This window comes from Gymnoscopelus braueri, assembly GCF_963280865.1.
Source record: "Gymnoscopelus braueri genome assembly, chromosome: 16".
NCBI lineage: Eukaryota > Metazoa > Chordata > Actinopteri > Myctophiformes > Myctophidae > Gymnoscopelus > Gymnoscopelus braueri.
This window is the reverse complement of record NC_137616.1, coordinates 44,252,143-44,280,002: the sequence shown is the minus strand read 5'-3', so window position 1 is coordinate 44,280,002 and position 27,860 is coordinate 44,252,143. Positions and strand designations below refer to the sequence as shown.

The window sequence follows — 27,860 nt, the reverse complement described above, 5'->3', positions numbered from 1 at the left end:
CTGACTTTCATGGCAGATACATGAGTCACAAGAGAGGATGGTTCATGGTGGAGAAAATACCCAGAGGGGGTTGCAGAAAAAGAGGGAGGGCTAGAGAGAGAGAGAGAGAGAGAGAGAGAGAGAGAGAGAGAGAGAGAGAGAGAGAGAGAGAGAGAGAGAGAGAGAGAGGTGTGTGTGTGTGTGTGTGTGTGTGTGTGTGTGTGTGTGTGTGTGTGTGTGTGTGTGTGTGTGTGTGTGTGTGTGTGTGTGTGTGTGTGTGTGTGTGTGTGTGTGTCTGTGGGAAACAGGACAATCCCACAGCAGCTATAACCCAAACCTCTACATTTGATCTGGGTTGCGACTATCATATGATAGTTTCTCCTATGTTTGCATTCCTTATGGCATTCTACCGGCTTGGCTGATCTCATGGAATGTACATGGGATTTTCTTTCTTTTCCCCCTTCTTCTTCTATCCCAACAAAACATTTGCTCTAACTCTTTACAACAGGCTGGAGTTCTTGCAGGGATGAATATTTATTTTGGGTGGGGGTGTAATTCAGTTTATTCTGTTGGAATTATAGGATGCAATGTAATGTGAACGTGCCACTGTGAGGGGATAGGGTCTATGGTCCAGTGTCGTACTGCGGGAAAATGCAGGTGCCGCTTTTAATTTGGATTCTGCACTTCTTCATGGAATTCAATGAGGGTCAAGATCACACCAAGATTCTGCGATACAAACGTAAGTATTAAAACAAATGCTTTTTTCTCCCCCCATCCCCATAATAACGTTTTGTAATTCATGGGCACCTGTGGAATTCACTTCTTTAAATCTTTTGCCTCTGCTACTGCAGAGAATTCATCCCCATGTGGAGACAATAAGTGTGCTGTTTCAGTTCTGGGGGGGGGTGGTAAAGCTCAAAGGGAATTCCATGGGTCAGAACCATATCCAAACAATAAATTGTTTGAAAACCTCATATAGGTAAAGGAGGAGAGGGACCGACGTTAATCTCAGACTGCCATACAGTAAGGCCATGATTCATTATTATTGGCTGAAATGTTTACGATGGGCTATAAATTGAAGATAGCCCTTTACTTCAAGGGTTAACCAATTAAACGCTATATACATTAGTTGACCGGAGGTCCCCCGGCCCGTGGCTCTATAGTAGGTAGGTCCTACCGGATACAAGCTGTTGAGTCCCCTACCGGGTAGGAGACTCAAAAGAGACTCTTTGAGTCTCCTACCGGAAAATGTTCAAATGTATAAAATGCATAAAAATCTTTATAGCAGATCTACAAGCTCACAACGCGTCGCAGGCGACGCGTTGTGAGCTTGTTGTTTAGCCTATGAATTAAATACCAAGGCCCTCATTGGAAACAAGTCCGCAAGGACTTTTATGAACGGACCTGTTAGACAAAGTATTTTAAATGTAACTGTGCTGTTTTACATTTTTTGCCTAATAAAATATTCAATCAATCAATCAATGTAGATCTGCTATTTTCAAATGGCTGAAATGTGTATAGGGTTGAAGTAGCCTGGTAAACCATCCCCCTTCCGGAAATCTCATTTGCATTTGATTTCAGGAATTGAAATCAAATGCAAATGAGATTTCCGGAAGGTGGATGGTTTACCAGGCTAGGGTTGAAGTGGTTAGTGTATGTTTTGTAATAATAATTGTAGTGGAGACTGTGGAGTAAAAGTATAATATTTGCCTCTGAGTACTCCAGTAAAGTAAAAAATAATTAAAAAATAAGTACCGTACTTGAGTAAATGTACTTAGTTACTTTACACCAATGCATTTTCTGTTTACAAAAGAGCCGGGAGAGACTGTTACTGATCCCTGTTACTGAACAAACACTCTATAACAAGGGTCTTCAACAGGGGGTCTGGGACCCCTAGGGGGTCCTCAGAGTTACTACAGGGGGTCCGCCAAATCTTTGTGTGAAATGTTTTTTTGTTTTTTTTATCTTAACCACTTGAACCCTAGTATCCCTTTTTCTGAGGAAAACTTTAGCCAAATAATTGCAGATCTACAAGCTTGTAGATCTGCTATTTTTTGGCAAAGAGGCTTGGTGTAGAGGGAAAAAAGACCAAGTAAACGAAAAAAGTTTAATCTGAAACACAATTTTATACAATATAGAGGGGGTCCCTGCTTCATCTCTCACTCAGCTAGGGGGTCCTTGGCCTGAAAACGACCCCTGCTCTATAACAATGATTGCCAACAGAGCATAGAGCTATTTTAACACAGATTTTAGCAGCAAAACCAAACAAAACTCACTTTCTGCACCTGTGTGAGTGTGTGACTCTATATTCCATCCCAGGAGGCTCCACAGTGAGCAGGCTGTGTCAGCCTGGGTGCGTCACGTGCTCCGCCCTCAACGGCTGTCTGTCCTGTAAGCCCCGCCTCTTCTTCCACCTGGAGTGGGCCGGCGTGAGGCAGAGAGGGGCGTGTCTGTCCTCCTGTCCCCGAGGCCACTACGGCGTCCGCTCGCCCCGCATCAGCACCTGCACCAGTAAGTATATGTATTGCACTGTTGTTCTCCTCTACAGTGGTGGAAGAAGTACTCACGTTTGTTACTTAAAGGACGACTTCACCCATTTTCAATCTTCATATAATAGGTCCTCACTAATGCTCATGATATAATGGTAAATTTTTTTCCTACTTGGTCTGTGTCTCATAAGAGGGCTGTGGACAGAAACAATGACATCATCATCAGGATTTTTTCCCCCAAAAAGATTACTTTTTTTTAATTCAGATTTTTATTAAGGCGAGAACAATGGGATCTATTATTGCATTGCAACTTTCCAGGAATACAAAGCCTGCAGCTTCTATTAGCTTGGATTCCCCATCGATGATGTCACTGGTAGACGGGTTTCTGAACTGTCTACAGCCCTCCTCTGAGACATCTACGATCTACGTGATTGGCAGTGAATCAGTTCACATCAGATCTCTCCCAGAAAAAAAGAAAAATACGCGATTTAGAGCAAGGACCATAGGCGTGGGTTTTTAACTGCGGCGGACCGGTTATGGAGTTATGACATTTCTGTACTGTACCACTCGTCCTAGGATATCATAACATCTTAAGATGGGTGGCTGTGGCTCAAGAGGTAGAGCAGGTCGTCCAATTGATCCGTGGGTCGGTGGTTCGAATCCCGGCTCCTCCTGACCACATGTCGAAGTGTCCTTGGGCAAGACACTGAACCCTACATTGCCTCCAATGAGTCGGTCGGCGCTCGCTTGCCACCATTGGTGTGGGAAAAGTGAGGACGCTGCATGGCGTTGACTGTTCGCCGCTTCACCTCCCAATGCCCCCCCCCCCCTGTATGAATGAATGAATTGTAAAGCGCTTTGAGTAAGTTTGAGTAGGCTACTTAGAAAAGCACCATAAAAATGCAATTCATTATTATTATTATAAGAAAGGTGAGAAAACCGTAATTGATTGATTGATTGAATTGATTGATTGATTGATTGATTGAAATTTTTATTAGGCAAAAGAATGTAAAACAACACAGTTACATTTATAATACTTTTGTCTAAAAGGTCCGACCGGCGAAATTCTCCTTTAAAATGACCCCAAACATGTTTGAAAGGGAAGTAGGCCTATCTCTTTATAAAGAGAGCTGAGACAGAAGGCAAAAAGCTCTCAAACCACCGGTCAAGTCTTCATTGCTACAGTATACTCTCACGTCACCTGTCATGATGAAATGTGTGTTATGACACAAAGAACAAGATCACAGATACATTGAGGTGGTTGGGGGCATCTAATACAGATGCCTCCTTGCAGGGCGCCACGTGAAAGATCAGGAGCAGATGTGGGAACAGGCTCAAAAACAACTGTATAGTCCCAGGTTACCAGAACGTGGCATACCTGTGTTTCCGGCAGTGGTGGAAAAAGTACTCAATTTTTGTACCTAAGTAAAAGTATCAACACCATCATATAGAAATACTCTGTTACCAGTAAAAGTCCGGAATTAAAAGTTTACTTGAGTAAAAGTACATAAGTATAAGTATCTTAAAGTACAAAAGTAAAAGTAGTCATTCTGCAGAATGTCCCATTTCACAAGTTTTCAAATGTATAAAATCTTTTGAAAATAGCAGATCTACAATTCTCTACAAATCTACATTGTACAGAATTAAAGTACAATATTTGCCTTTGAGTTGTAATGGCGTAGAAGTAAAAGTACAGAAAATTGGAAATACTCCAGTAAGGGCACGTCACTCACTTTTATTTTACCTCTGGGTCGGAATCTGCCAATGCTTTGTCAATGCAAATGCGTGGATTCATGGTCTTGCGATGTTTTGACCATGAATCCACACATTTGCATTGACAAAGCATTGGCAGATTCCGCCCCAGAGGTAAAATAAAAGTGTGGTGTGACCGTGCCCTAAAGTAAAAAAAAACCCTCAAAATTGCACTTAAGTACAGTACTCGAGTAAATGTACTTAGTTACTTTACACCACTGGTTTCCGGTTGTTCTGGTTCATTTCCCCATGGCATCATTTGATTTGGCCCGGCAGCCGACTGAACTGGAAACACATGTGAAGGTGTCATGTGTGTCACGCTGGTTCAAACATGCTACTGAGCCAATCAAAGCTATATGGGAAAAATGAACCGGAACAGGAAACAAGCATGCCACCTTCTGGAAACACGGAATTACAGTTATGCACAGAGCCTGTTATATCTTCATCCTGGCCTGGGAGCACCTCAGGATCACCCAGTTAGAAGTATAGCTAATGTTGCCCAGGATAGTGAAGTCTGGGATTCTCTCGGAACTGTTCGCCGTAACTCGATTCAGGATAAGCGGTAGAAGATGGATGGATGGAAGACCCCAATTTGCACGTGACGTGTGTGGCCGTAACCCCACTAAAATAGCTACTATGGTATAAAACAGTGGTTCTCAAACGTTTCAATGTCAAGGACCCCCTATGTAATATGTATATTTGACCCCCATTTGAAAAGATACTGTGCCAGAGACCCCATGCAAGATTGGTGTTGTTAAAGTGTTTCAAAAATATCAAAAATGCCTTAAAATGTTTAGATCCTTGTAGATCCTACTATAAACATTTAGCTGGGGACCCCCTGGAACACCCTCAATGACCCCTGGGGGTCCCCGGACTCCACTTTGAAAACCACTGGTATTAAAGCATTTTGAAGTCTTGAATGTGCAGTATCTGGTGAATCCTATGAATCTATATGAGTGTCCTGCACACACATGTGACCCTTTTCATGTCTTGCAGGGTGCAGGGAGGACTGCACTTCCTGTTTTAACAAGAATTTCTGCACGCGCTGCCACCCCGGACACTTCCTGTTCCGGGGCAGGTGCGGGGACAGCTGTCCGGAGGGCACGGCGCCAAACACTGCGCTACGAGAGTGCACTGGTAAGACCACATGAAGTGGAATAACATTGATTGATTGAATTGATTGAATACATTATTAGCAGCAGTGGTGGAAAGTATCTAAGGGACCAGTCGAAATTTACAGAAGGGGGTCCCTGGAGGAAAATAGGGGAGGGTCATGCCTTTCTAATTTTAGTATAAGGGAGGGTCAGCTAAATTTAGGTTACAATGACCAATTTATAACTGGATATTCATAATCATTTGAAGTAATTCTGTGCATGTGATTAATTTGGATCTATATGGACAGTTGTGCATAGATGCCAGCCTAGCTCCACAAGTAAAACCAGAATCATCGGGCCATAATTGATAGCCTAATTTGTTACATGTAGGCCATGGGTTTTCAACTGATTATGAACCAGGGACCACCACCCTGACTGAGAATCAACCTGGGGACCACTGTTGTGTTGGGAGGGGGGATATGGGCGTGGTGTGGGGGACAAAGCTTGAAACTAAATAATGACTGTTAAGGCCTTAATTTAATTTGTTAATTCAAGGTGAATTAAATCAAGCCTTTAACAGTCGTTATTTAACTGAGATATGCTAGTGGTCCAGAGCTCAGAAAAGATTGAGAACCACTGATCCATTCCTTTCTCATGGTTGCCCTTATTCTGTTAGAAAGAAGAGGAAGTCCGCACACTGTTGACGCTCCAGCGACCACAATTTTATTTAAGGCTCACAACGTTTCAACGTGTGTATTTTTGAGTCCAGCACCTGCCAATTTTTATGGAGATGTGCGTGCATCCCTTTTTGTTCTATGCCCTTATTCTGTTCTCTTAACCTTCCATATTAAACTCATGTTAACTGATTCATTGCAACATTTTTATGAGCAAGCACATGCGATTGATATGGGCGCATTTCCTGCCAATGATTCATCCAGGTAAACCGGTACAGTTTCCCTTGAAATTCTAATTCCCATTTCTGTGGAAGTTCTTGACATCCGACTGCCAAGTAACTGACAACATTGATTGATTGATTGATTGATTGATTGATTGAGTGATTGATTGATTGATTGATTGATTGATTGATTGTTTGATTGATTGATTGATTAATTGATTGATTGATGTACTTTATTTAGTAAGACATGAGAACAACAGTAGGCTACATGGAAGTACAAATTCACAATACAAGGTCTACTAAACTGGAAGACGCATTAAGCACTAAGCTTGTTTAAGATGAGATCCCCATGCACACAAATCATGATGACATATAAGAGACAGACAGATAAACACTCTACTATACAGAATGTCATACAATCAGCATACAGGTTACTGGTATGAAGAGTGAAAAATATGTACAAGAGAAGAAAAAGAAAAAGAAAAGGGGGGGGGGGGGTAGGGGGGTAGGTTAGAATTGCAGCCTCCTGAAGGTGTATCTTTAGGGCAGTTTTGAAAGTGAGTAGGGTTTTACACTCCTTTACTCCTTTTGGTAGGGCATTCCACATTAATGCGTCATCATACATCATACTGTTTCTCAACTAGTGGTCGATAAAATAAATATATAATAATATATAATACAAATCTTCACTTTCCTACATTACTAAATGCATGGTCAGGGACCACATGCAATACCTTCACGGACCACCAGCGGTCCACGGACCACCAGTTGAAAACCCACGATGAAGGCAACAGTGTAGTCACTGTAGTTAATAATTAAAAGGGCAGGGTGACAAAAGTTGTAAACGTACTATACAGCAATGTCAAATGTACTGTAGTTAATAATTAAAAGGGCAGGGTGACAAAAGTTGTAAACGTACTATACAGCAATGTCAAATTAGATTACATAAAATTACATTACAACTAAAAGCACCTAACTTTTACTTGTAACAAGAGTACTTCTACATTGCAGTATTGATACTTTTACTTAAGTAAAACATTTGACCACTTTTTCCACCATCTGGTCACTCTACACCACTGCGTGTGCTCCTCTCTCACAGAGTGTCCGTCAGGCTGCCAGCTGTGTGAGGAGGAGAGGGATACCTGTGCCAGGTGCAGGCCACACCTGTTCCTCCTCCAGGGCCAGTGTCATCACACCTGCCCACAGGGGCTGGAGGCTGACGTACAGCTCATGCAGTGCAGCCCGCCAGGTGAGAGATCTGTTTTTGCACCCCAAGCACCACTGTGATAGCCTGGTAAACCCTCCCTCCGGAAATCTCATTTGTATTTTATTTCAGGAGTGAGTCTGGCATGAAAGCCCATTCGTCAATTTGGCTGTGTGCGGTAGCTGGGCGGGAGTAGTAGTGTTGAATGACAACTCCTTCAGCCAATCAGCAGTCCATTCCCCTTCAGCCAATGAGCAGTCTGTTACAGCAGCTCCAGAGCAATGTGACGCAAGGGGAGTTTTGAAAGGGCCATACCGAAAATAGGTTGCTTTATTCGGGTACGTGCGTGTCATTGCCCGTCCCTGCCGGTTCTCTGAATATTTTTTTTAAAATAGGCTCTGTCATGATTAATTGACCACATATAAACAACTAAATTCTATCCGAACGATATCTTCGTAAATTCCGTGCCTCAAAAAAGAAGTTTGAGAGCGTTTTGAAGTCTTAAAAGAGAGACGAAAACAGCGCACAGAAAACAAAGGCTGCCGTTCCATTTTGGTCGGCTGCACTCGGATCCATTCGGGTTCACTCGAACTCGCCACCTGATTGGCCAACTTTCACTGTCTATCACAGAACGATGAGCAAGGAGGGGCTTTACCAGGCTAAGGACGCTGACAGGCTCGTCCACTTGGTGGACGGTGACAAAAAGCCAAATAAGCCCTCATGCCAGACTCCTTCCTGAAATCAAATGGAAATGAGAATTCCGGAGGGAGGGGCTTTACCAGGCTACCACTGTGACGGGTAGCTCAGTTGGTAGAGCTCTCGCATTTGGACCACAAGGTCGTGGGATCGATCCAGGGCACCACCAACTTAGCGTATGAGAAGCACATTGCGGCAAGTTGTGCGGTAAGTACTGGGACCTGATGGTATAGGTGTGGCGCTCCACCTCAGCAATCCATCTCCCAGGGGTCTAGTGCTTGTAACCGGGATAGACTCCTGCGTTCTCGGCCTGATACCGACAATAAGCCTCTCTGTATTACTTACATTACTTACTACACCCAATCTAGATCAGTGGTTCTCAGACTTTTCTCATGTGAAGGACCCCCAAGAATGTGTTTAACCAAGGGCCACCATCTGAAAAGATTTACGCATTGCAACGCGGTGTGAGATTGTAGATCTGCTATTTCTTGCAACTATTTTATAACACTGTAGTATGATGAAGTAGTGTTTTGATCTATGAAAAAAAAAATATATATATATATATATATATATATATATATATATATATATATATATATATATATTATGGAGATAAATTTTTGCCCGACAGCAACGATTTACAAGTTACAGTGTCTCTTCCATAACTCCCCTATATTTGTTCTTCTGATTTCTTTCTTCCTGCCACTGAGTCCATTTCTCATGGACCCCTCATATGTTGTCCCCCTGTCTCATGCTGCAGTGCACTGTGTGGTAGGGGAGTGGGGACGCTGGGGACCGTGTCTTCGCAAAGGAGGCAGCACACACCACGCCTACAGGAGGGGAGGGGAGACGCGCACGCGAGGAGGGGTCCCTCAGCCGCCCGCCACTCACGGTGGCCCCCCGTGCCCGAATGTCTCGGAGTGGAGGAAGTGTGTCATCAAAAAGCGTCCAAGTAAAGTGCAATGGTTTATATGAGGGGTCTTCAACCTTTTTCATGCTGAGGAAGAAATGATATGGCTGCTTGTATCTAACCTTTATATTTTACCATCACTTATAATACTTAAGTACTTATGTACTTACAATACATACATGATACATGATATTTGACAGCTTGAAAGAGCCTAAATGTCTCCACTAGGCCTAAATAGCTATTGTTTTGGTACAGCCTATCTTGTTATGGTTCAGTTTGTCCTTCAGGCAGCTACAGTATAACTATGATCTCTGCCCTGTGCTCCAGGCAGACCGTACCACTGACATGAGTGTTAATGTACTTCTGACCATGATATCATGTACATTAAGCATAACCACCTCCACCTAGAATATTGTCTCGACTCCTATGTGCCTTATCGGTTGCTGATTGATCCAGAATTCCACGACAATGCCAAGCCCAGACAGCACAGTCATCAGTGCATGTTAGATTCATGTTAACGTTAACGTTTAACCGCCTAAACCGTCATAAACTTGACTTTTCACTCAGTACTTGGTCTGCTCTTTTTCCCCCCTCTACGCCAAACCTGTTTGCCGAAAATAGCCGATCTACAAGCTCACAACGCCTCGCAGCGCGAGGCGTTGTGAGCTTGTAGATCTGCTATTTTTAGCTAAAGTTCTCCTCAGAATAGGGACGTTCAAGTGGTTCATCTATTAAAAAAAAGTATGCGATCACACAAAGATTTGGCTGTAGTAACTCTGAGGACCCCTTAGGGGTCCCGGAGCCCCTGTTGAAGACCCCTGGTTTATAACAATGATGTCCAATCTGCTGTTGCATGATATAAGTAACGGCCCATGCGTGACGCCTTTGCTTCATATCGCTACAACCTCTGATCACATAATTCAATTATAGTTTTAATGGAAATGTGGTTTGAAGTTCAATATTAACCTCTTCTTTTCCTTCCTAGGCTGACATGAGTAGGCTATAAGAGAAGATGGTGATGGCTGGACTGGATGGAGGCAAATGACGACTCCAATAACATCAATCTGAAGCTATGAATTCAAAAACATTGTCATTGTTGCAACTTAACACAAACTACTTGGTCGACAAATCAACAGCTGACTATAGTAGCCTACTGTATATACAATAGTTTGATGCCTTTATGGGAGGTTGCTGAAATTAACGTAGCCAAATGAATGTATATTCTACTGTATTGGTGAATGTGAAATGCATAATGGATGGACTACTGATCAATGAAAGATGCTATCTTTTTCTGTGTCTAGTGAAAATAATACATCAGCCAACTTTCACCCAAAACAGTTCTTCTTTTTTTACTTTCTTATAAGTTATAGAAATAACGATGTATTTCTTATATAATAAGATAAAATAACATCTGATGTTCTGATTTATTGAAAACACATGGCTTTTTTCCCCCACCCCTCCTCAAATCATCTTCGTCTTCTTCAGTATGTTATTGGGCCTCCATTGGTCATAGTGTACACAGCTGAACATAATGATTCAATTCAATTCAATTCAATTCAATTCAATTCAATTCAATTCAATTCAATTCAATTCAATTCAATTCAATTCAATTCAATTCAATTCAATTCAATTCAATTCAATTGGGCTGTACGTATTGTATTGGCATGGGAAACTCAAGTTTACATTACCAAAGCAAGTGTCAAATAAAACTAATAAAACAACAAGAAATGTATGGTGGTGCAATTAAAATAGAATTAAACACAACAGAGCTGTTTATAAGGTGTCACACTGCAGCTGCCATCACATTTAAGTTTAAGAAATGTAAAAACTAGCTTACAAAAAAATACAAACCAAATATTGTACAGATAAATTAATATAAAACTTAAAAATAAATACGAGCAGCATTGTTTCAACGCTCAGTTTCGTACAGTAGGACTACAGTATGATTTGTAGTTTATTTTTTTAAGCTTGTCTTCCATTGGATAATGCTTTTCTCGCGAGAGTGTGGCTCGCCTGCCCAAAACAAAAAAAAAGAACAGATCTACAAGCTATCAACGCGTCGCGTCGCGGCGCGTTGATAGCTTGTAGATCTGTTCTTTTTTTTTCTGGGTCACGTGACGCACGTGTTCCAGGCAGCTAGGAGGTGTGTGCGTTCTGTGTTGACAGCATTCAGTGTTGCCATGTCCGCTTATTCTAAGCGACTCTGGGCTTGTTCTTCTGTAAAGTCGCTTGTAAATATTGGTTAGTTGCGCCGGGTTGCCTTTTTTTGGGGTAAAAGAAGTGTAGTTACTTATTTGGGCAAATGTGCTTGTTTCTAAAGTGTGCGTATATGGGCTTGTTTCCTAATGTTGTTTAAACCAGTGGTTCTCAAACATTTTCATATCAAGGACCCCTTTGTCCACATACCCCACATCTGAAAATATTGTGTGCCAGGGACCCCCCAAACAAGATTTATGTTGTTAAAATGTTCAAGCATTACCTCCTTTTTTTCAAGATTATTCTTTTGAAAATCCTTAGTCGCTTCTTTTCATAGACATCGTTGCTTATTTCTCTCGCAGAATCTGGCAACACTGACAGCAGCGCGAGATAGAGGCCATTTCTCTCTTCTTCTAACAACCAAAACATTATGGATATTATGAACATAGCAGGGCTTTCATAGCAGCCTTCCGCGGCTCTAATGATGGTGAGTTGTCGTGAAATTAATGCGTTTTGATTCAATAATCCCGAGAATCCCGACTGTAAAGTTAGCCAACGAGCTAACTATTATTATTATACACAGTGTACTAGCCATGGTTCACGTGACGCCCGTCTGTGACAAGCGTCATGGAAGTACTTGTTCCTGGTTTGAGAATGTTTTACATTTACAACCCGGTACATCTACTTAAACGTTCATCTTTCAAATATAAAGTGCTTACACCAAAGCCACGGATGTATCAAGTTAAAGTGCATGGGTCGAAGTACCCGTATCTTCCGTATTGTTAAATAAAAAGCATTTTAATCCGATCAGCGGCCATTTTTTATTTATTTTTCATTTTGTGTTGAATGGATCAGCGTGCAATACACCTCCCAACCCATAGGAGCGCGTAGTTGAAAGCATATGGAGAAAATTCAAAGAAAATGGCCACCGATCGGATTAAAATGCTTTTTATTGAACAATACGGAAGATACGGGTACTTAGACCCGCGCGCTTTAACTTGTTACATCTGTGGCTTTGGGGTCAGCACTTTATATTTGAAATCTGAACGTTTATGTAGATGTACCGGTTGGTAAATGTAAAAACATTCTCAAACCAGGAACAAGTGGTTCCATGACGCTTGTGACAGACGAGTGTCATTGTAAACCATGGCTAACAGTGTACAAGCTACTAGCTCTGGTCCATAGCGTTAGAAGGAGTTCTCCTTTAACGCTATGTTACTTTCGAGCCGTAGCCCGCAACCCTCTGTAGCGCAGCCTCTCGTCTGGAGTAAAAATAATAAAATACGCTTTCGCTATTCATCAAAACAAAGACCGTTTTAAGATGTTGAAAGCCTACCTTCCTTAGTGGGAACACTCTGAGCCCCCAACTCACGTCTAAAATACACATTTTGTCCAGAAAAGAAAATATTCCTCCGGGTGGGAAAATGTTTTAGTTGTTCCACTGCGCCCCCTACAGATCTGTATAATGGAATTTACCTATTGACAAGATCTGTAGGGGGCGCAGTAACTATGTGCAAGCCACACACACACACACACACACACACACACACACACACACACACACACACACACACACACACACACACACACACACACACACACACACACACACACACACACACACGTTGCTAATTATAGTGTAGTAGTGCTATTAACAGGTGTTTATTTATGCATAGCCTACATACTGTAGCAATGGATTCATGAGACACTTCTGTACCAGCAAGGTAAAAGAAAAGCATTCTCTCTGTTTGTTTATGTTTTATAATAATCAGCTTGAGCTTATAGTGATGGTATGGTAGGCAGTGGTGGAAAAAGTACTCAAATGTTTTAAGTATCAATACTGCAATGTCGAAATGATACTCTTGTTACAAGTAAAAGTCTGGAATTCAAAATGTACTTGAGTAAAGGTTCAAAAGTATTGGTATCAAAATGTACTTAAAGTACCAAAAGTAGAAAGTACTAATTATGCAGAATATCCCATTTCACAAGTTCTCAAATGTATGAAAATCTTTTGAGCAGATCTACAAGCTCACAATGCGACGCATTTTAGATCTGCTATTTTCAAATGGCCGAAATGTATAATAGGGCTGAAGTGGTTAATGTATGTTTTGTAATAATAATCAAAATCTACAAAGTAACTAGTAACTAAAGTGTTCACCAGAGGCAGCTCCACGGATCATGTTCAACTCAGATTTGGCTCAACAAATGAATGCATCAAAGACAGCCGCCACTTTGAAGTCTGTCAGAGAGGGGAGATTAGAAAAGCTACCTAGTTGGCCTTTAACCTCAATCTGTGATTTCCTCAACTGGTTGGCTGTATGTTGAACATCAGCAACATAGGTTTAGAACAGGGGTGGGCAACTTTGATGATGGAGAGGGCCACTATTATTTCCACACTTACTCCAGGGGGCCACATTGCATATTGTTGCTGTCGGGATGCGACGCGTTTTGAGCTTGTAGATCTGCTATTTTAGCCATTTTGGAATTGGAATCTTGAATTATTTTGGGGTATTTTTGAATTGGAATCCTGAAAAGTAACATTTTTATTCAATTTCAAATGCATTTAGTTATACTTAAGTTAACTTTATGAACTTAAATACAAAGTCATTAAACTAATAACATTGTTTTTAAAGTGGGTCATGTTTGCAATGGAACAGCTGAAATCAATAATATATCAGTATTCTGATATTACCGTAATATAAGGCGCACCTGAATATAAGCCGCAGCAGCTAAATTGAATGATTTGTACACATATAAGCCGCACTGGACTATAAGCCGCGGGTGTTTTAATGTTTAATTTAATTTAGGTCCCCTAGTGGCCGTTAGCTGTAAAAATCCATAGATAAGCCGCACCGTTATATAAGCCGCAGGGTCGAAAAATGGGAAAAAAGTCGCGGCTTATAGTCCGAAATTTACGGAATTTACGGCCGCATTAAGCGAAGGTGAGGGCCGCATGTGGCCCCCGGGCCGCCAGTTGCCCATGTATGGTTTAGAAGAACGATAATACCTAAACATCATCATTATCATTCATGTTCAGTCATGATGAGATTTTATTCTGCTTTATTCCACATGGTGGTCATATTTCCTGTCATTGACGGCTGTCTGTTTGCTGTCAGTATGGCAGGCTGTGGTGAAGTGGACCCCCGTTCCACGGACGCCCCCCCTGCTCCATCTAAACTAATGGAGGATGGCGGTGCTGCTACCGATTCCTCATCCTCCCTCGTCCCGGAGTGCGCCATCTGCCTGCAGAGCTGCGTGCACCCCGTGCGCCTCCCGTGCCGCCACGTCTTCTGTTTCCTGTGTGTGAAGGTATAGGGATATGGGTCACTTTATTCATTTATTATTATTATTTATCGCAAAAAAATAGTTTAAAAAAAAAAAGCATAATTGCTTCATGCTGTCGGCTGGAAACTTCTGTCCAAAACTGTTATTTTTCAGGAAAGAATCTGTGGAAATGGATCCAATGTAGTTATAATTTAGTCATACTTTTCATTGATTATACCTTTTAATGCGACTTTTCTACCGTATTGTATGTATTATATGTATTACTGTTGAATTGAGTGCAATGGAAATATTTATAAAAACCACAGACATTGATTACCACAGTAATATCGTTAATAGCAAATGATTTTTGGCCACAATAATCATAGCCTCGATCTTCAGGCTTTTATTTTTAAATTTTGCTCAAAAATAAAAGCCTGGACTAGCGAGTCGGTGTTCCGGGTATTCGGTTCTTAAGTCTGACGTCATTTTGTAGTCCGACGTCACGTCCGGGTCCAAAAGGCACCAGCGCCGTCCACTCTTCATTGTAAACAAACATGTTGGAACCCGTAAATCTTTTTACAATAACCTCCTTTTTCAGAAATGAACCATTGAGAGTTAATAAGGGTCTTAATGCTAATATCATAGACAGTAAAAAGTAGGCTAATATATGTATTTATTATTATTATTATTAACATTATAATATATATTTATTTATATTTATTTATATATATATATTTATATATAGATGTATATTAAAAAACAATTTCCTCTTCTTTTTGTCGTTGCCAGGAAGCGGTAGAATGACACTTTAGTCGTTATTTTAGTCCCAGATCTGTTAAAACAGCGAGGGACACAGCACTGTGCATATTGGGAAAATACACACTCGGACCCGGAAGTTATTCTAGCGGGGTGCAACGTCACGTCTGAACCATAGATATTAGAAACCTAGATACCTCATTGGCCTCTGCAGTTCATTGGGGCGACTTGTATCGCAATACACGGCGGCTCTTCCGTCTTCCGCAGGGAACCTGTCACTCAAAGTGACTACTGGCCAATCACAGCGCTCACAGTGCGTTGACTACTGGCCAATCACAGTGCGTCTTTTCCGGGACTTGTCAGTGCAATGGTTCTCAACCAGTGGTCCGGGAACCACCAGTGGTCCTTGAGGGGGTTCCTGGTGGTACCCAGCTAAATGATGGAGAGTTGATAACCAAATGGACTCTTATAGATCTTTAAATCTTGAGTATAACATTTCACACTGTCAAGAGTCAAATAGTTAAACATCTGCATTACTTACTAAACAAGTACACAATTAGAGAACGTAAACAATTGTTATTTTGACAACAGCTTATCGAACGATAACATATTCTACGTTTTGGGTGTGAGAGCCTAAAGCTTATCAAACGGTGTTCCGTGACTCAAATGCTGAATAAATAATGGACCTTGATATGAAAAAGGACCATGTCTCTTATTTGTATTTCACAAATAGAGTGTGGAGTTTGCCAAGTTCCAACTAACTAGATGCTGCGCACAGCTGTCAGCTGCTGCCTCTCAAAGGGTTAAGAGCTGGGTTAAGAGCTGGGTTACAAAAAGACCCGCCCCCACCTGCCTCTGATTGGCCTACCGAACTTCCGCGTGTGTGACGCACACGGCAGCCCTGCGGAAGCAGGAAGCGCGCCCGACGCTTCAGAGCCGAATGAGGCGTCTACCTTTATATGTCTATGGTCTGAACAACCGAATAGGAAGTGTTTCATTTCCCCAACCAACCAGAGCGCAGTGGGCGTCGCTCAAAATGTTGTGTTGACGGGGCGGGGGCTGACGGACAGATCGGTGAACCAATGGGATCACACGCATTCTCTCTCCGGAGATGTTAAACCCGCCCCTCTAGACACGAAAGCAGGAAGGCTAGGGCAGCCTACAATAATGGTGACATTATTGTGACAATGTTTCATATGGTTTTACATGAAGGGCGCCTCGTGGCACAGCAAGCGCTGCGCCCTCTGCAGGCAGGAAGTGCCCGAGGACTTCCTGGAGCGGCCCACCCTCCTGTCCCCCGACGAGCTGAAGGCGGCGGCCGTGGGCGGCCGAACGGCCGGCGGAGGTGGTGGCGGCGGCGGCGCCCCCGGAGGCCACGCCTGGTACTACGAGGGGCGTAACGGCTGGTGGCAGTACGACGACAGGTAGTGGTGGACAGAGTACTCAACCCCCCAGACCAGGGGTGATGCAACTTTGATGATGGAGAGGGCCACTATATTTCCACACTCACTCCACATATACATACTGTGTCTCTCCGTATTTGAACTTTTTTCTCATTCTATGTCACACAAAAGTTGCAAAAATAGCCGATCTACAAGCTCAAAACGCGTCGCAGTGCGACACGTTTTGAGCTTGTAGATCTGCTATTTTAGCCATTTTTTTTATTGGAATCCAGAAAAGTAACATTTTTATTTAATTTCAAATGCATTTTGTTATACTTAAAGGAGAATTTTGGACTAAAGTTTTCTTACCTTTTCTATGACGTTATGATATCTTAGGATGAATGGTACAGTAGAAACATTTCATAACTCCACCCCTGAGCCGCCACAGCTTAAAAGGTGCGCGGATAGGCCTTGCGTTAGATCACATATTTTAATAGCTTTTTTTTTCTTTTTTTTTTGAGATCTGACGTTCATAGTGACTGAACACTATGCAACCAAAACAAAAACAAAAAACAGAAGTCTCGCCAGACGAGATTGAAATCTCGAGATTTCAATCTCGTCTAGCGAGACTTCTGTTTTTTATTTATTTTTTATTTTTTTGGGACAGTGTTCTGTCATAGAAAAGGTAAGAAAACTTTAGTCCAAAATTCTCCTTTAAGTTAACTTAAACTTAAATGCAAATACATTGGACATAAAAAAGACAATAGAATTGTAATACTAGTCATTAAGAGTGAAGTAATTAAAGCGGGTCATGTTTGCAATTGTAGCAGCTGAAATCAATGGTATATCAGTAATCCGATATCAACCTGCGGGCCGCATTAAGTGAAGGTGGGGGCCGCATGTGGCCCCCAGGCCGCCAGTTGCCCATGCACAGTATGCCCCAGACAGTACTTGAGTCAGTATTGACACTGCCGGGTCAAATATTACTCTGTAACGGGGGTCTTCAACAGGCGGGGCATGTCTAATGAAATGAATATCTAACATAAATACTGAATCAAGCAACTTAAAAACTGTCAGGGTCCGGGACCCCTAGGGGTTCTCAGAGTTTCTACAGGGGGGCCGCCAAATCTTTGTGTGATTGGATTATTATATATTTTTCACTTGATACCCTAGCATCCCTATTCTGAGGGGAACTTTAACCGAAAATAGCAGATCTACAAGCTCACAATGCCTCGCGCTGCGAGGTGTTGTGATTTGTGCATTTAACCATGTTAGATTCATTGAAAAGACCCATCCTTGGTTTCTAGTGACTGATATTGTCCTTCTAATACATGAGGGGGCCGTGTTTTTTCAATTTCTTTTTTCCTTTATTTCTTTATTGGAAAATGACAAAAATATATAAATAAAATAAGATCAATTTTAAAAATGAATCTACATGGTTAAAATTTTAAGTTACAATGGGTTTATATAGGAAGGGGGCACGTCTAATGAAATGAATATCGAATATAAATACTGAATCAAGCAACTTAAAAACTGTTCAGGGATGTTAACAAAAGCCTGAGTACACGTTAGAATGACCCCACACATGTCATGTCACGGGACATGTTGGAAGTGAAATATTAAGTGATTAATTCATAATCTATTTTTGTAAGTTTGGTTCCTAAGAGAAATGATGATATTTCCATTTGAAATGTAGTGAAGTACAGTGGTGTAAAGTAACTAAGTACATGTACTCAAGTACTGTACTTAAGTAGAATTTTGAGGTATTTTTTACTTTACTGGAGTATTTCCAATTTCTGTATTTTTCTACCCCACTACATCTCAGAGACAAATATTGTACTTTTACTCCACTACAATTATTTGAAAACTTGAGTTACTAGTTACTTTGTAGATTTTGATTATTATTGCAAAACATACATTAACCACATTCATCCCTATTTACATTTTGACCATTTGAAAGTAGCCGATCTACAAGCTCACAATGCGTCGCATCGTGACGCATTGTGAGCTTGTAGATCGGCTATTTTCAAAAGATTTTTAGACATTTTACACGTTTGAAAACGTGTGAAATGGGACATTTTTTTGTAATTAAAGTATTTATTCATTTTTCAACAAATAAACATGACATAACATAACAGACAAAGACCAACACCACAACAGTACAAATAAATTAAACAACAACAACATAAAATACATTTAAAAAAAAAAACCAAAGCAGGCAGTCATAACTAAGCTAAGCGGACAACACCCCCCTACACCCCTTTATTATCAGTTGTCAATTGTGATCTGTTTCAACACATGATCAATGCAGCAACCCCTTTATGTATAAGAAGAAGAAATCCCATACTAGATGGAACTTACGATACGATAATACTTTATTGTCAGTTCACACTGAAATTTGTCTTGCGACCCAGCAGCCATGTATGCAACAATAACAGTACACACATTTGACATGACACAAGAAAAACAAAACAAAAGACATACATAAAGACATACAAAGACAAGAGCAGTGTCCACCTCTCAGCCTACCCCTGGCCTATAACTCCTGATTAAGCCTCAGTGTCGTCTGATGGACAAAGGACCTCTTCAGTTTGACCTTATTGTATGCAGGAACACTGTATCTCCTTCCTGAAGGCAGCAACCTATATTCTCCATACAAAACTTCCCTTTTACATTGTTTTTTCTGGCAATCAGATATTCATAAGATGCAGTCTCAGTCATAAGTGGGTCCAATCTGCCAGTCCTGGTGTACATGAGCTCTTCCAGTTTTTTTATATCAGCCTAGCTGCGGTAATGAGCCCTGCAGTTATCAGTGCATGTTGACCTTTGCTGACTCCTTGTGGCAAGAGTGTGCTATCTCCAAGAAGACAGAACATTGGAGATTCGGGCAATGTTTGTCCCAACCAGAAATGGGACATTCTGCATAATGAGTACTTTCTACTTTTGATAAGTAAAAAATTTGATTACTTTTTCCACCACTGGTGAAGTAAATGTACTTAACGTTGCTGACCACCTGGTGGCCATACAGGACCAGCAGTGAGCTGGAGGAGGCCTTCGCCAAGGGCAGGAAGAGCACGGAGATGCTGATCGCCGGCTTCCTGTACGTGGCCGACCTGGAGCACATGGTGCAGTACCGCCGCAATGAGCACGGGCGCCGCCGCAAGATGAAGAGGGACGTCCTGGACATCCCCAAGAAGGGCGTGGCGGGGCTCAGGTAAATGGCTCTGTCGCAGTTATTAACCCATTAAACCCTTTTAAGACTGGGAACGCATCTGTGTCATTTCTTTGGGCTATTCAGAAATAGCAGATCTACAAGCTCATAGCACAGCACTGAGTGCCGTGCTATGAGCTTGTAGATCTGCTATATATTTTTTTAAATCATGAACATTTGTGCAAATCTTTGAATATATATATATATGTTTTTAAAGCGAACTCAAATCTTTGCTTCTGGGGGGGTCCCTGGGACAAAATATTGTGAGGTGGGGGTCCGCAGCCAAATACATATAATTTTGGGGGTCCTTGACATGAAAAGGTTTGAGAACCACTGATATAGAAACATACGTTTTTCAAAAAACTGTTAGGATTTAGAAGACATTTGTAGAATCCCCCCAGAAGCAAAGATTGGAGTTACAAATGTTTGCTTAAAAAATATATATATATATTCAGAGATTTGCAAAAATGTTCACGACTTTTCAAAAATAGCAGATCTACAAGCTCGTAGCGCGGCACTCGGTGCCGCGCTACGAGCTTGTAGATCTGCTATTTTTTTAAAAGCCCAAAGAAATTGACACAGATGCGTTCCCAGTCTTACTGGGTTAAGACCTGAGGCCGATTCTACAAAATGTCTCCTAAATCCTAGCAGTTTTCTGAAAAACTTGTGTTTCTATATCAGTGGTGCTCAAACCTTTTTCATGTCAAGGACCCCCAAAATGATATGCATTTGGCCGCTGACCCCCATCTCAAAACAATTTGATCCAGGGACCCCCAGAAGCAAAGATTAGAATTTTTTCGCTTTAAAAAAATAATATATATATTCAAAGATTTGCACCCATTTTCAAGATTTTTCAAAAATAGCAGATCTACAAGCTCATAGCGCGGCACAAAGTGACGCGCTATATCAGTACAATTGTAAGGTATTTTCACTTTAGTGGAGTATTTCCAATTTTCAGTCCTTTTACTTCTACTCCACTACATCTCAGAGGCAAATATTGTACTTTTACTCCACTACAAATATTTGACAACTTTAGTTACTTTGTAGATTTAGATTATTATTACAAAACATACATTAACCACTTCAGCCCTATTATACATTTCGGCCATTTGAAAATAGCAGATCTACAAGCTCACAATGCGACGCATTGTGAGCTTGTAGATCTGCTATTTTCAAAAGATTTTTATACATTTGAAAACATGGGACCTTCTGCATAATGAGTTCTTTCTACTTTTGGTGCTTTTAAGTACATTTTGATACCAATACTTCTGTACTTTTACTCAAGTAAATTTAGAATTCCTGACTTTTACTTGTTTACATGTGAATACTTTTTCCACAGGCTGAGGCTGGACCCTGAACCGGCCCCGGCTCCCGCCACCACCACCCTCCTCGCCGGAACAGCTGTGACCACCGCGCCGGCGGCGGCGGCAGCAGCAGCGGAACGCGGCAGCTCTGCCGACGGGGCGCCGGCCGACACGGAAGGCCAGACGCCGACGACCGCCGCCGCCGCCGCCGCCAGCTTTGGAGTTCTGGACTCCGCACCCCCGGTTCGACCCCCGACCATCCTGGGGGGTCATGATGATCTCGCCAGCCCTTCTTCTTCTTCTTCTTCTCTGTCCCCGCCCTCCACCCTGGAAGAGTCTCTGTCCCTGCTCGCCATCGGCCAGCCGGTAATTCAATTCAGAGACAAATATATTCAATTCAACTCTATGAGAAAATGGCCACCGATCGGATTAAAATGCTTTTTTATTGAACAATACAGAATACACGGGTACTTTTGAGAGTCCCGTGCAAAATTGTAACATCCGTGACCATGGGGTAAGCACTTAAAGGACGACTTCACCACTTTTCAACATATCTTCATATAATAGGTCCTCACTAATGCTCATGATAAAATGATACAATTTTTTTTCTACTTGGTCTGTGTCTCATAGGAGGGCTGTGGACAGTCCAGCAACCCGTCTACCAGTGACATCATCGTTAGGCAGGATTTTTTTTTCCAAAAAGATTAACATTTTTTTATTCAGATTTTTATTAAGGCGAGAACAATGGGATCTATTATTGCATTGCAACTTTCCAGGAATACAAAGCCTGCAGTTTCTATTAGCTTGGATTCCCCATCGATGATGTCACTGGTAGACGGGTTTCTGAACTGTCTACAGCCCTCCTCTGAGACACAGACTGATTAGATTTTTTTTTTACCATTTTATCATGAGCATTAGTGAGGACCTATTATATGAAGATATGTTGAAAAGTGGTGAAGTCGTCCTTTAATATTTAAAATCTGAACGTTTATATAGATGTACTGACCGTAAATGGAGAAAGTGCAAACACCAGGTTGAAGAGTTTCCACGTACCGCAGGGTAAGACTACGGTAGCAGTTAATACATAGACGAACAAATGAATGAATATACTTTAACGTGCGGAATCCGAAACGGGCAGCGCTGTGATTCTGAATTTTGTTACGATTACGGTGATTAGTATTATTGACACCACCTGGGCGAGCGAGTCGTGTAACTTTCCCGACGTTAAGCTGTGTATGTGTTCAACAACACAGCCATGCAGCCTTGCAGTTTAACCCTTTAAGACCTGAGGCCGATTCTACATGTCTCCTAAATCCCAACAGTTTTCTGAAAAACCTATGTTTCTATATCAGTGGGGCTCAATCTTTTTCATGTCAAGGACCCCCAAAATCATATGTATTTGGCCGCGGACCCCCATCAAAATATTTTGTTCCAGGGACCTCCAGAAGCAAAGATTTGAGTTAAAATGTTTCGCTTTAAAACGATATATATATTCAAAGATTTGCACACATTTTCACGATTTTTCAAAAATAGCAGATCTACAAGCTCGTAGCGCGGCACTCGGTGCCGCGCTATGAGCTTGTAGATCTGCTATTTTTGAATAGCCTAAAGTGTAAAATAATGCTTTTTAGCTCAAATCTAAAAATGACACAGTTCCAGGTCTTAATGGGTTAAAGTGGTATTCCTATTCTTGCTATTATGTTGCAAATGATTGTGTGTGTGTGCGGGCGAAATAACATTGACAGCTATGACAGGTGACGAAAGCTTGCCAGACCCTATGCCAGCTTAACAACGGTTGCTAAGCTAGCATTGGACAATCGCTTTTGGGGTGGGGTTTGGCGAAGGGTCCATTACACACCCCATGAAGCCTTGAATTCATGGAGATTTTTTTTGTTTTTGTCGCATTCCTATGAGCCAATAATTTGATTACCGGCGGAAAGATGCTAATGTATCCGGTAGGAGACACAAAGGAGTCTCTTTGAGTCGCCTACAGGAAATCATATTATTGGCTTAGGAATGCGACAAAAACAAATACATCTCCATGAATTCAAGGCTTCATGGGGTGTGTAATTGATAGAAAATAAGATTTTTTTTTGGGTGAACTACTCCTTTTAATGGGTTAAATTGTGAATTGCAATTATTTGTTATGACGATCAATCGCCAAACTAAAAATGTCATCATCTGTGACAGGCCAACCAGCCGGAGCAGGGAGGAGGAGGGGCTGAGGCGGTGGACGACGCCGAGGACGAGGCCGGGGCGCCCCCTAGTGGTGACCGGGCGTACCAGACCGTGTCTGGCAGCAGTGAGAGCGAGGAAGAGGAGGAGGACGAGGAGGAGGGAAGGCATCGGGTGGAGCGGCGGGGGGCTGAATCAGGGCCACAGCGGAGGAGGCGTAGGAGGCAAAGACTCTTATTATTATCGGGACGCGGCAGGGAGCTCAGGGAGACGCCGCGGCCGGATAGAGCGCCCCCTAGGGGCGGACCGCCCAGCAGCGGCGTCCGCTCCCATAGCCCGGAAGGACAGTCCACCGTGACTGAAGTGTAACTGTGTGTGTGTGTGTGTGTGTGGCCTGGATTATGGATTATATAATGGAGCAGAGGTTCTCAAAGTTGGGGTCCAGGCAGAGACCCCCCCCCTCCCCCCAGGAGTCATTTAGGGAGTTTCCAGGGGCCCCGGCAGAATTAACATTAACATTAACCCATTAACTGCCAGAGGTATTTTCATATTTTTTTAGCCAGTGCCAGAGTTTTTCATTGGAAAAAAAAAAGTACTCAGGAGCCGAAATATATACTTTTTAAGTTTTAAGTTAACAAGGAAGTGTATAGGAGTCTAGATCTTCAACTAATCATATCTCCTTGGTCTTTGGGTGAAATTGGAAAAAAATAAAGTAAAAAAAAATATATATATATATATTTTTTTTTTTTTTTTTTTTTTCACTTCACGTAGATCTACGCGATTGGCACGTGGCGGCTTTAAATCGGTTCGCGTAGATCTACGTGATTGGCAGTCAAATGGTTAATGTTAACGTCAATATCTATCAGTTTAACCACTTCAACCCTCTATATACATAGGCTATTTGAAAATGCTTTTTTTCCCCATCTTGATGAAATTGGAATATTTTTAAAACATTTAAAACATTTCCCCTTCAGCCAGTGCATTTTTACCACCTCCAGACTAATGTGACGCAATGGGACTTTCGAGACGGCCGGGCCATGCCCAAAATAGGTTGCCTTATTCGGATACATGCGTGTCACTGCCCGCCCCTACCGGTTCTCTGAAATTTTATTTTTAGATAGGCTCTGTCATGATTAATTGACCACATATATGAAGTTAAACAACTAAATCCTATCCAAACGATATCTTAAAAGTAAATTCCGTGCCTCAAAATAGAAGTTTGAGAACGTTTTGAAGTTTAACCATTTGACTGCCAATCACGTAGATCTACGCGAACCGATTTAAAGCCGCCACGTGCCAATCGCGTAGATCTACGTTTTTTAATATATTTTTTTTCCAATTTCACCCAAAGACCAAGGAGATATGATTAGTTGAAGATCTAGACTCCTATCCACTTCCTTGTTAACTTAAAACTTAAAAAGTCTATATTTCGGCTCCTGGGTACTTTTTTTTTTCCAATGAAAAACTCTGGCACTGGCTAAAAAAATATGAAAATACCTCTGGCAGTTAATGGGTTAAAAGAGAGTAGAAAACACTGCGGTCAAAAAAGATGGCGTTCGTTTGTGGTCGGCTGCATTCAGGGTGCACTCGAACTCGCCACCTGATTGGCCAACTTTCGCTGTCAATCACGGAACGATGCGCGACGACGCTGATAGGCTCGTCCATTTGGTGCTGGGCTAGAAACGCCCAGACAAGCCTTCAGGCCAGACTCCTTCCTGAAATCAAATGGAAATTAGATTTTCCGGGGGGAGGGGCTTTACCAGGCTAGGTCTGTGGCCAAATACATATTAATTTGGGGGTCCTTGGCAAGAAAATGTTTGAGAACCTCTGTTATAGAGAATAGGCTACAGGTATACAGACCACTTACTACACTTTTGCTTCCCTATTGTGTAATTAAAGGTGCTGCAAGTGATTTGTTTTGTTTTTAAATAAGTGTTAAATACTGTAGTTATGTACTGTATTCTGATAATAATCATGTGTTTATCAACACCTCCTGTCCTGTCGTCCTCTCCTCCCCTGTCCTCTCTTCCCCTCCACTCCTCTCCTCTCCTCTCTCCTGCCCTCTCCTCTCTCCTACCCTCTCCTCCCCTCTCCTCTCTTTTCCTCCCCTCCTCTCCTCCACTCCACTCCTCCTCTCCTCTCTTTTGCACATGTGACCATTTTGTGTACTTATCTGTCAAAAGGATAAAACACAAAAAGCTCAAGAACTTACATTAACAATAAACACAACTATTTACAATAAAGCTATATAATACTAACTGATATTACGTTAAAACACAGACTTCTTTCATTTGAACAAACTTGCAGGATTTCATTCTAAAGCTCTGTTTAACAATACAACCTAAATATAGGCTCCCTTACCTTCCCAAATCACACTGAAGACGTGAGACCGAAAAATAAAGATGTTTATGGAGAATTCATTTACTGCTCTATGTTTTCTTCTATAGTTTCATTTTAAGACTAATACCTCCACAATAAGAAAAAGTAAATACAATTGAAAAATAAAGACTCATGGGAACACTGGTTCAAAGCAGTGGAACTGCACTATATTTTAATTGTTACAGGTTTTCCCTTTGTAGTAACAGTGGGTGGCCAGAAGAGGGCATTAAACTCAATCTTTTGAAGTCATTATGATCCATGAGTTATCAACAAGTTCAATTGTACACACGGACGGCCAGACGGACGGACAGGGTGCAAAACATAGACTCGGCCATGCCTTTCGGCCTGGCGGAGACAATAATACATAGTGGTAGCTGTTTGAATGTGGGGTAAGTGATTTTCTTTGGTTAAAATAAGTATTAAATAGCTCTATATTCTGATAGTAATCATTGCTAAAGTGTTTGTTCTGAATCTTTATTAAACAGAACATGTATTTTTATATATATATGTATACATGTACAGCTCAGGAACATTTATTTTCAACTCAGGATACCAATTTTATCCAATCAGGATAGAGAGCTCAGACAGAATACAGATTAAACAAGTGAAATTGGAAGTGATGACACCAAGAAATGAACAGACAAAATTGGAACTGGAACACAATAAAAATGTAGCTGATGAATGGGTTCTCTCACTTGATATTAGTCTCACCTGAAAATGTATATCTGTTCATTAAAGAGCTGGAGAGACATGGAGACCCCTGTTACTGAACAAACACTATAGCAATGATTACTATCAGAAAATAGAGCTTTAACCTTTAAACCAAAACAATATCACTTACCCTAGTATAGCTTTAAATGAGTTGATAGACATACTGTTTCTGATATGCAATGGGACTTTATTCCAATGAAAGTCTTGACAAATTATCTGAAATAATATTTTTTCTTTTTTTTCCCTTATATACATACATTGAAAACAAATACATTCCATGTTTACCTTTTTGCCACTGTTAACCTGTTAGATGTACGTCAGTGAAATGATGTGCACACTGAAAATAGCCGAATCACACACTCTGATTGCGCTGTGAGTGATGCTTTATCAGCTTGTAGATCTGCTATTTTGTGTGCGACACCAGCACACAACTAAGTGTAAACCCCTAAAGCTGATCTATAAATGTCTAATCCTATAACACCCTAAACATAATCTCTACATTTCTAACCCTAACCCTAGGCCCAGCCTGAATCTAATGTCAGCCTGACTCTACAAATATGTTTTTAACCATAAAAACAACCATTTCTTTTGTGAGGAGGACCAGGAAAATTTCCGTCACATTTATTTCATGTACACACACACACACACACACACACACACACACACACACACACACACACACACACACACACACACACGTACACATACACACACACACACACATTTGATTGAATACTTTAACAGTTTTCAGACTGTACAGACAGAGGTACGACTTACAATGATTGATCAAAGGATAACAGAAAAAGCCCTATAGGGGCTTGTTTCCATTGTGGTCCACACACACACACACACACACACACACACACACACACACACACACACACACACACACACACACACACACACACACACACACACACACACACAATAATTTATTGAAACACAGGTGAGGTGAGAGACTGCCAGAGCCTTCGTGTTATCTTATTAGCATTTTAAATGTAGCAGGCCGGCCCATTCAGCTCAGCTAATCTACACATGTTAGGTAGGTGTGTGATCGTCTCCCAGACAGGTGGCTGACTGACCCCAGACCAGACATGACTGGATGTAGTAAACCAGAGACTCTACACATCACACCAAGATGGGAGATTGGTTGGGATTGTGTGTGTTGGAACAAAAGGCCTTGATTAGCCAATTCCCAGTGGTGGAAAAAGTACAATTTTTTTTAAACTTACTTAAGTAAAAGCATCAATACTGCAATATAGAAATACTCTGTTACAGGTAAAAGTCCGCAATTCAAGAAAAAGTACAAAAGTATTGGCATCAACATGTACTTAAAGTACCAAAAGTAAAAGTACTCCTTATGCAGAATGTCCAATTTCAAGTTCTCAAATGTATACAAATCTTTTGAAAATAGCAGATCTACAAGCTCACAATGCGTCGCGATGCAACTTTAGTTGTATTCA

General features: G+C 41.5%; 2 protein-coding genes across 2 annotated transcripts; both read left to right on the top strand.

The window, feature by feature from the left end:
• Positions 1 to 669: 669 nt before the first annotated feature.
• LOC308103876 (R-spondin-3-like) lies at positions 670 to 10,009 on the top strand (the record flags this gene model as incomplete). Its single annotated transcript, XM_080454083.1, has 6 exons — positions 670 to 718; positions 2,299 to 2,490; positions 5,217 to 5,357; positions 7,309 to 7,458; positions 8,870 to 9,061; positions 10,005 to 10,009. The coding sequence occupies 6 exons, from the start codon at positions 670 to 672 to the stop codon at positions 10,007 to 10,009; spliced, it is 729 nt and encodes a 242-aa protein (XP_080310209.1).
• Positions 10,010 to 11,589: 1,580 nt separating this feature from the next.
• Positions 11,590 to 26,337, top strand: LOC308103675 (E3 ubiquitin-protein ligase rnf146-like). The gene is made up of 6 exons (XM_080453789.1): positions 11,590 to 11,702; positions 14,332 to 14,524; positions 16,448 to 16,659; positions 19,646 to 19,831; positions 21,168 to 21,498; positions 23,323 to 26,337. Exons 2-6 carry the CDS (start codon positions 14,333 to 14,335, stop codon positions 23,674 to 23,676), a joined length of 1,275 nt encoding a protein of 424 aa, XP_080309915.1. The 5' UTR covers positions 11,590 to 11,702; position 14,332; the 3' UTR covers positions 23,677 to 26,337.
• Positions 26,338 to 27,860: the final 1,523 nt, after the last annotated feature.

Excerpts from the sequence above, each read along its gene's own strand:
- LOC308103675 (XM_080453789.1), top strand. The coding sequence starts at position 14,333 with ATGGCAGGCTGTGGTGAAGTGGACCCCCGTTCCACGGACGCCCCCCCT. Across the intron at positions 14,525-16,447 it reads TCTGTTTCCTGTGTGTGAAG|GGCGCCTCGTGGCACAGCAA; the intron begins GTATAGGGATAT and ends TTTTACATGAAG. Across the intron at positions 21,499-23,322 it reads TGCTCGCCATCGGCCAGCCG|GCCAACCAGCCGGAGCAGGG; the intron begins GTAATTCAATTC and ends CATCTGTGACAG.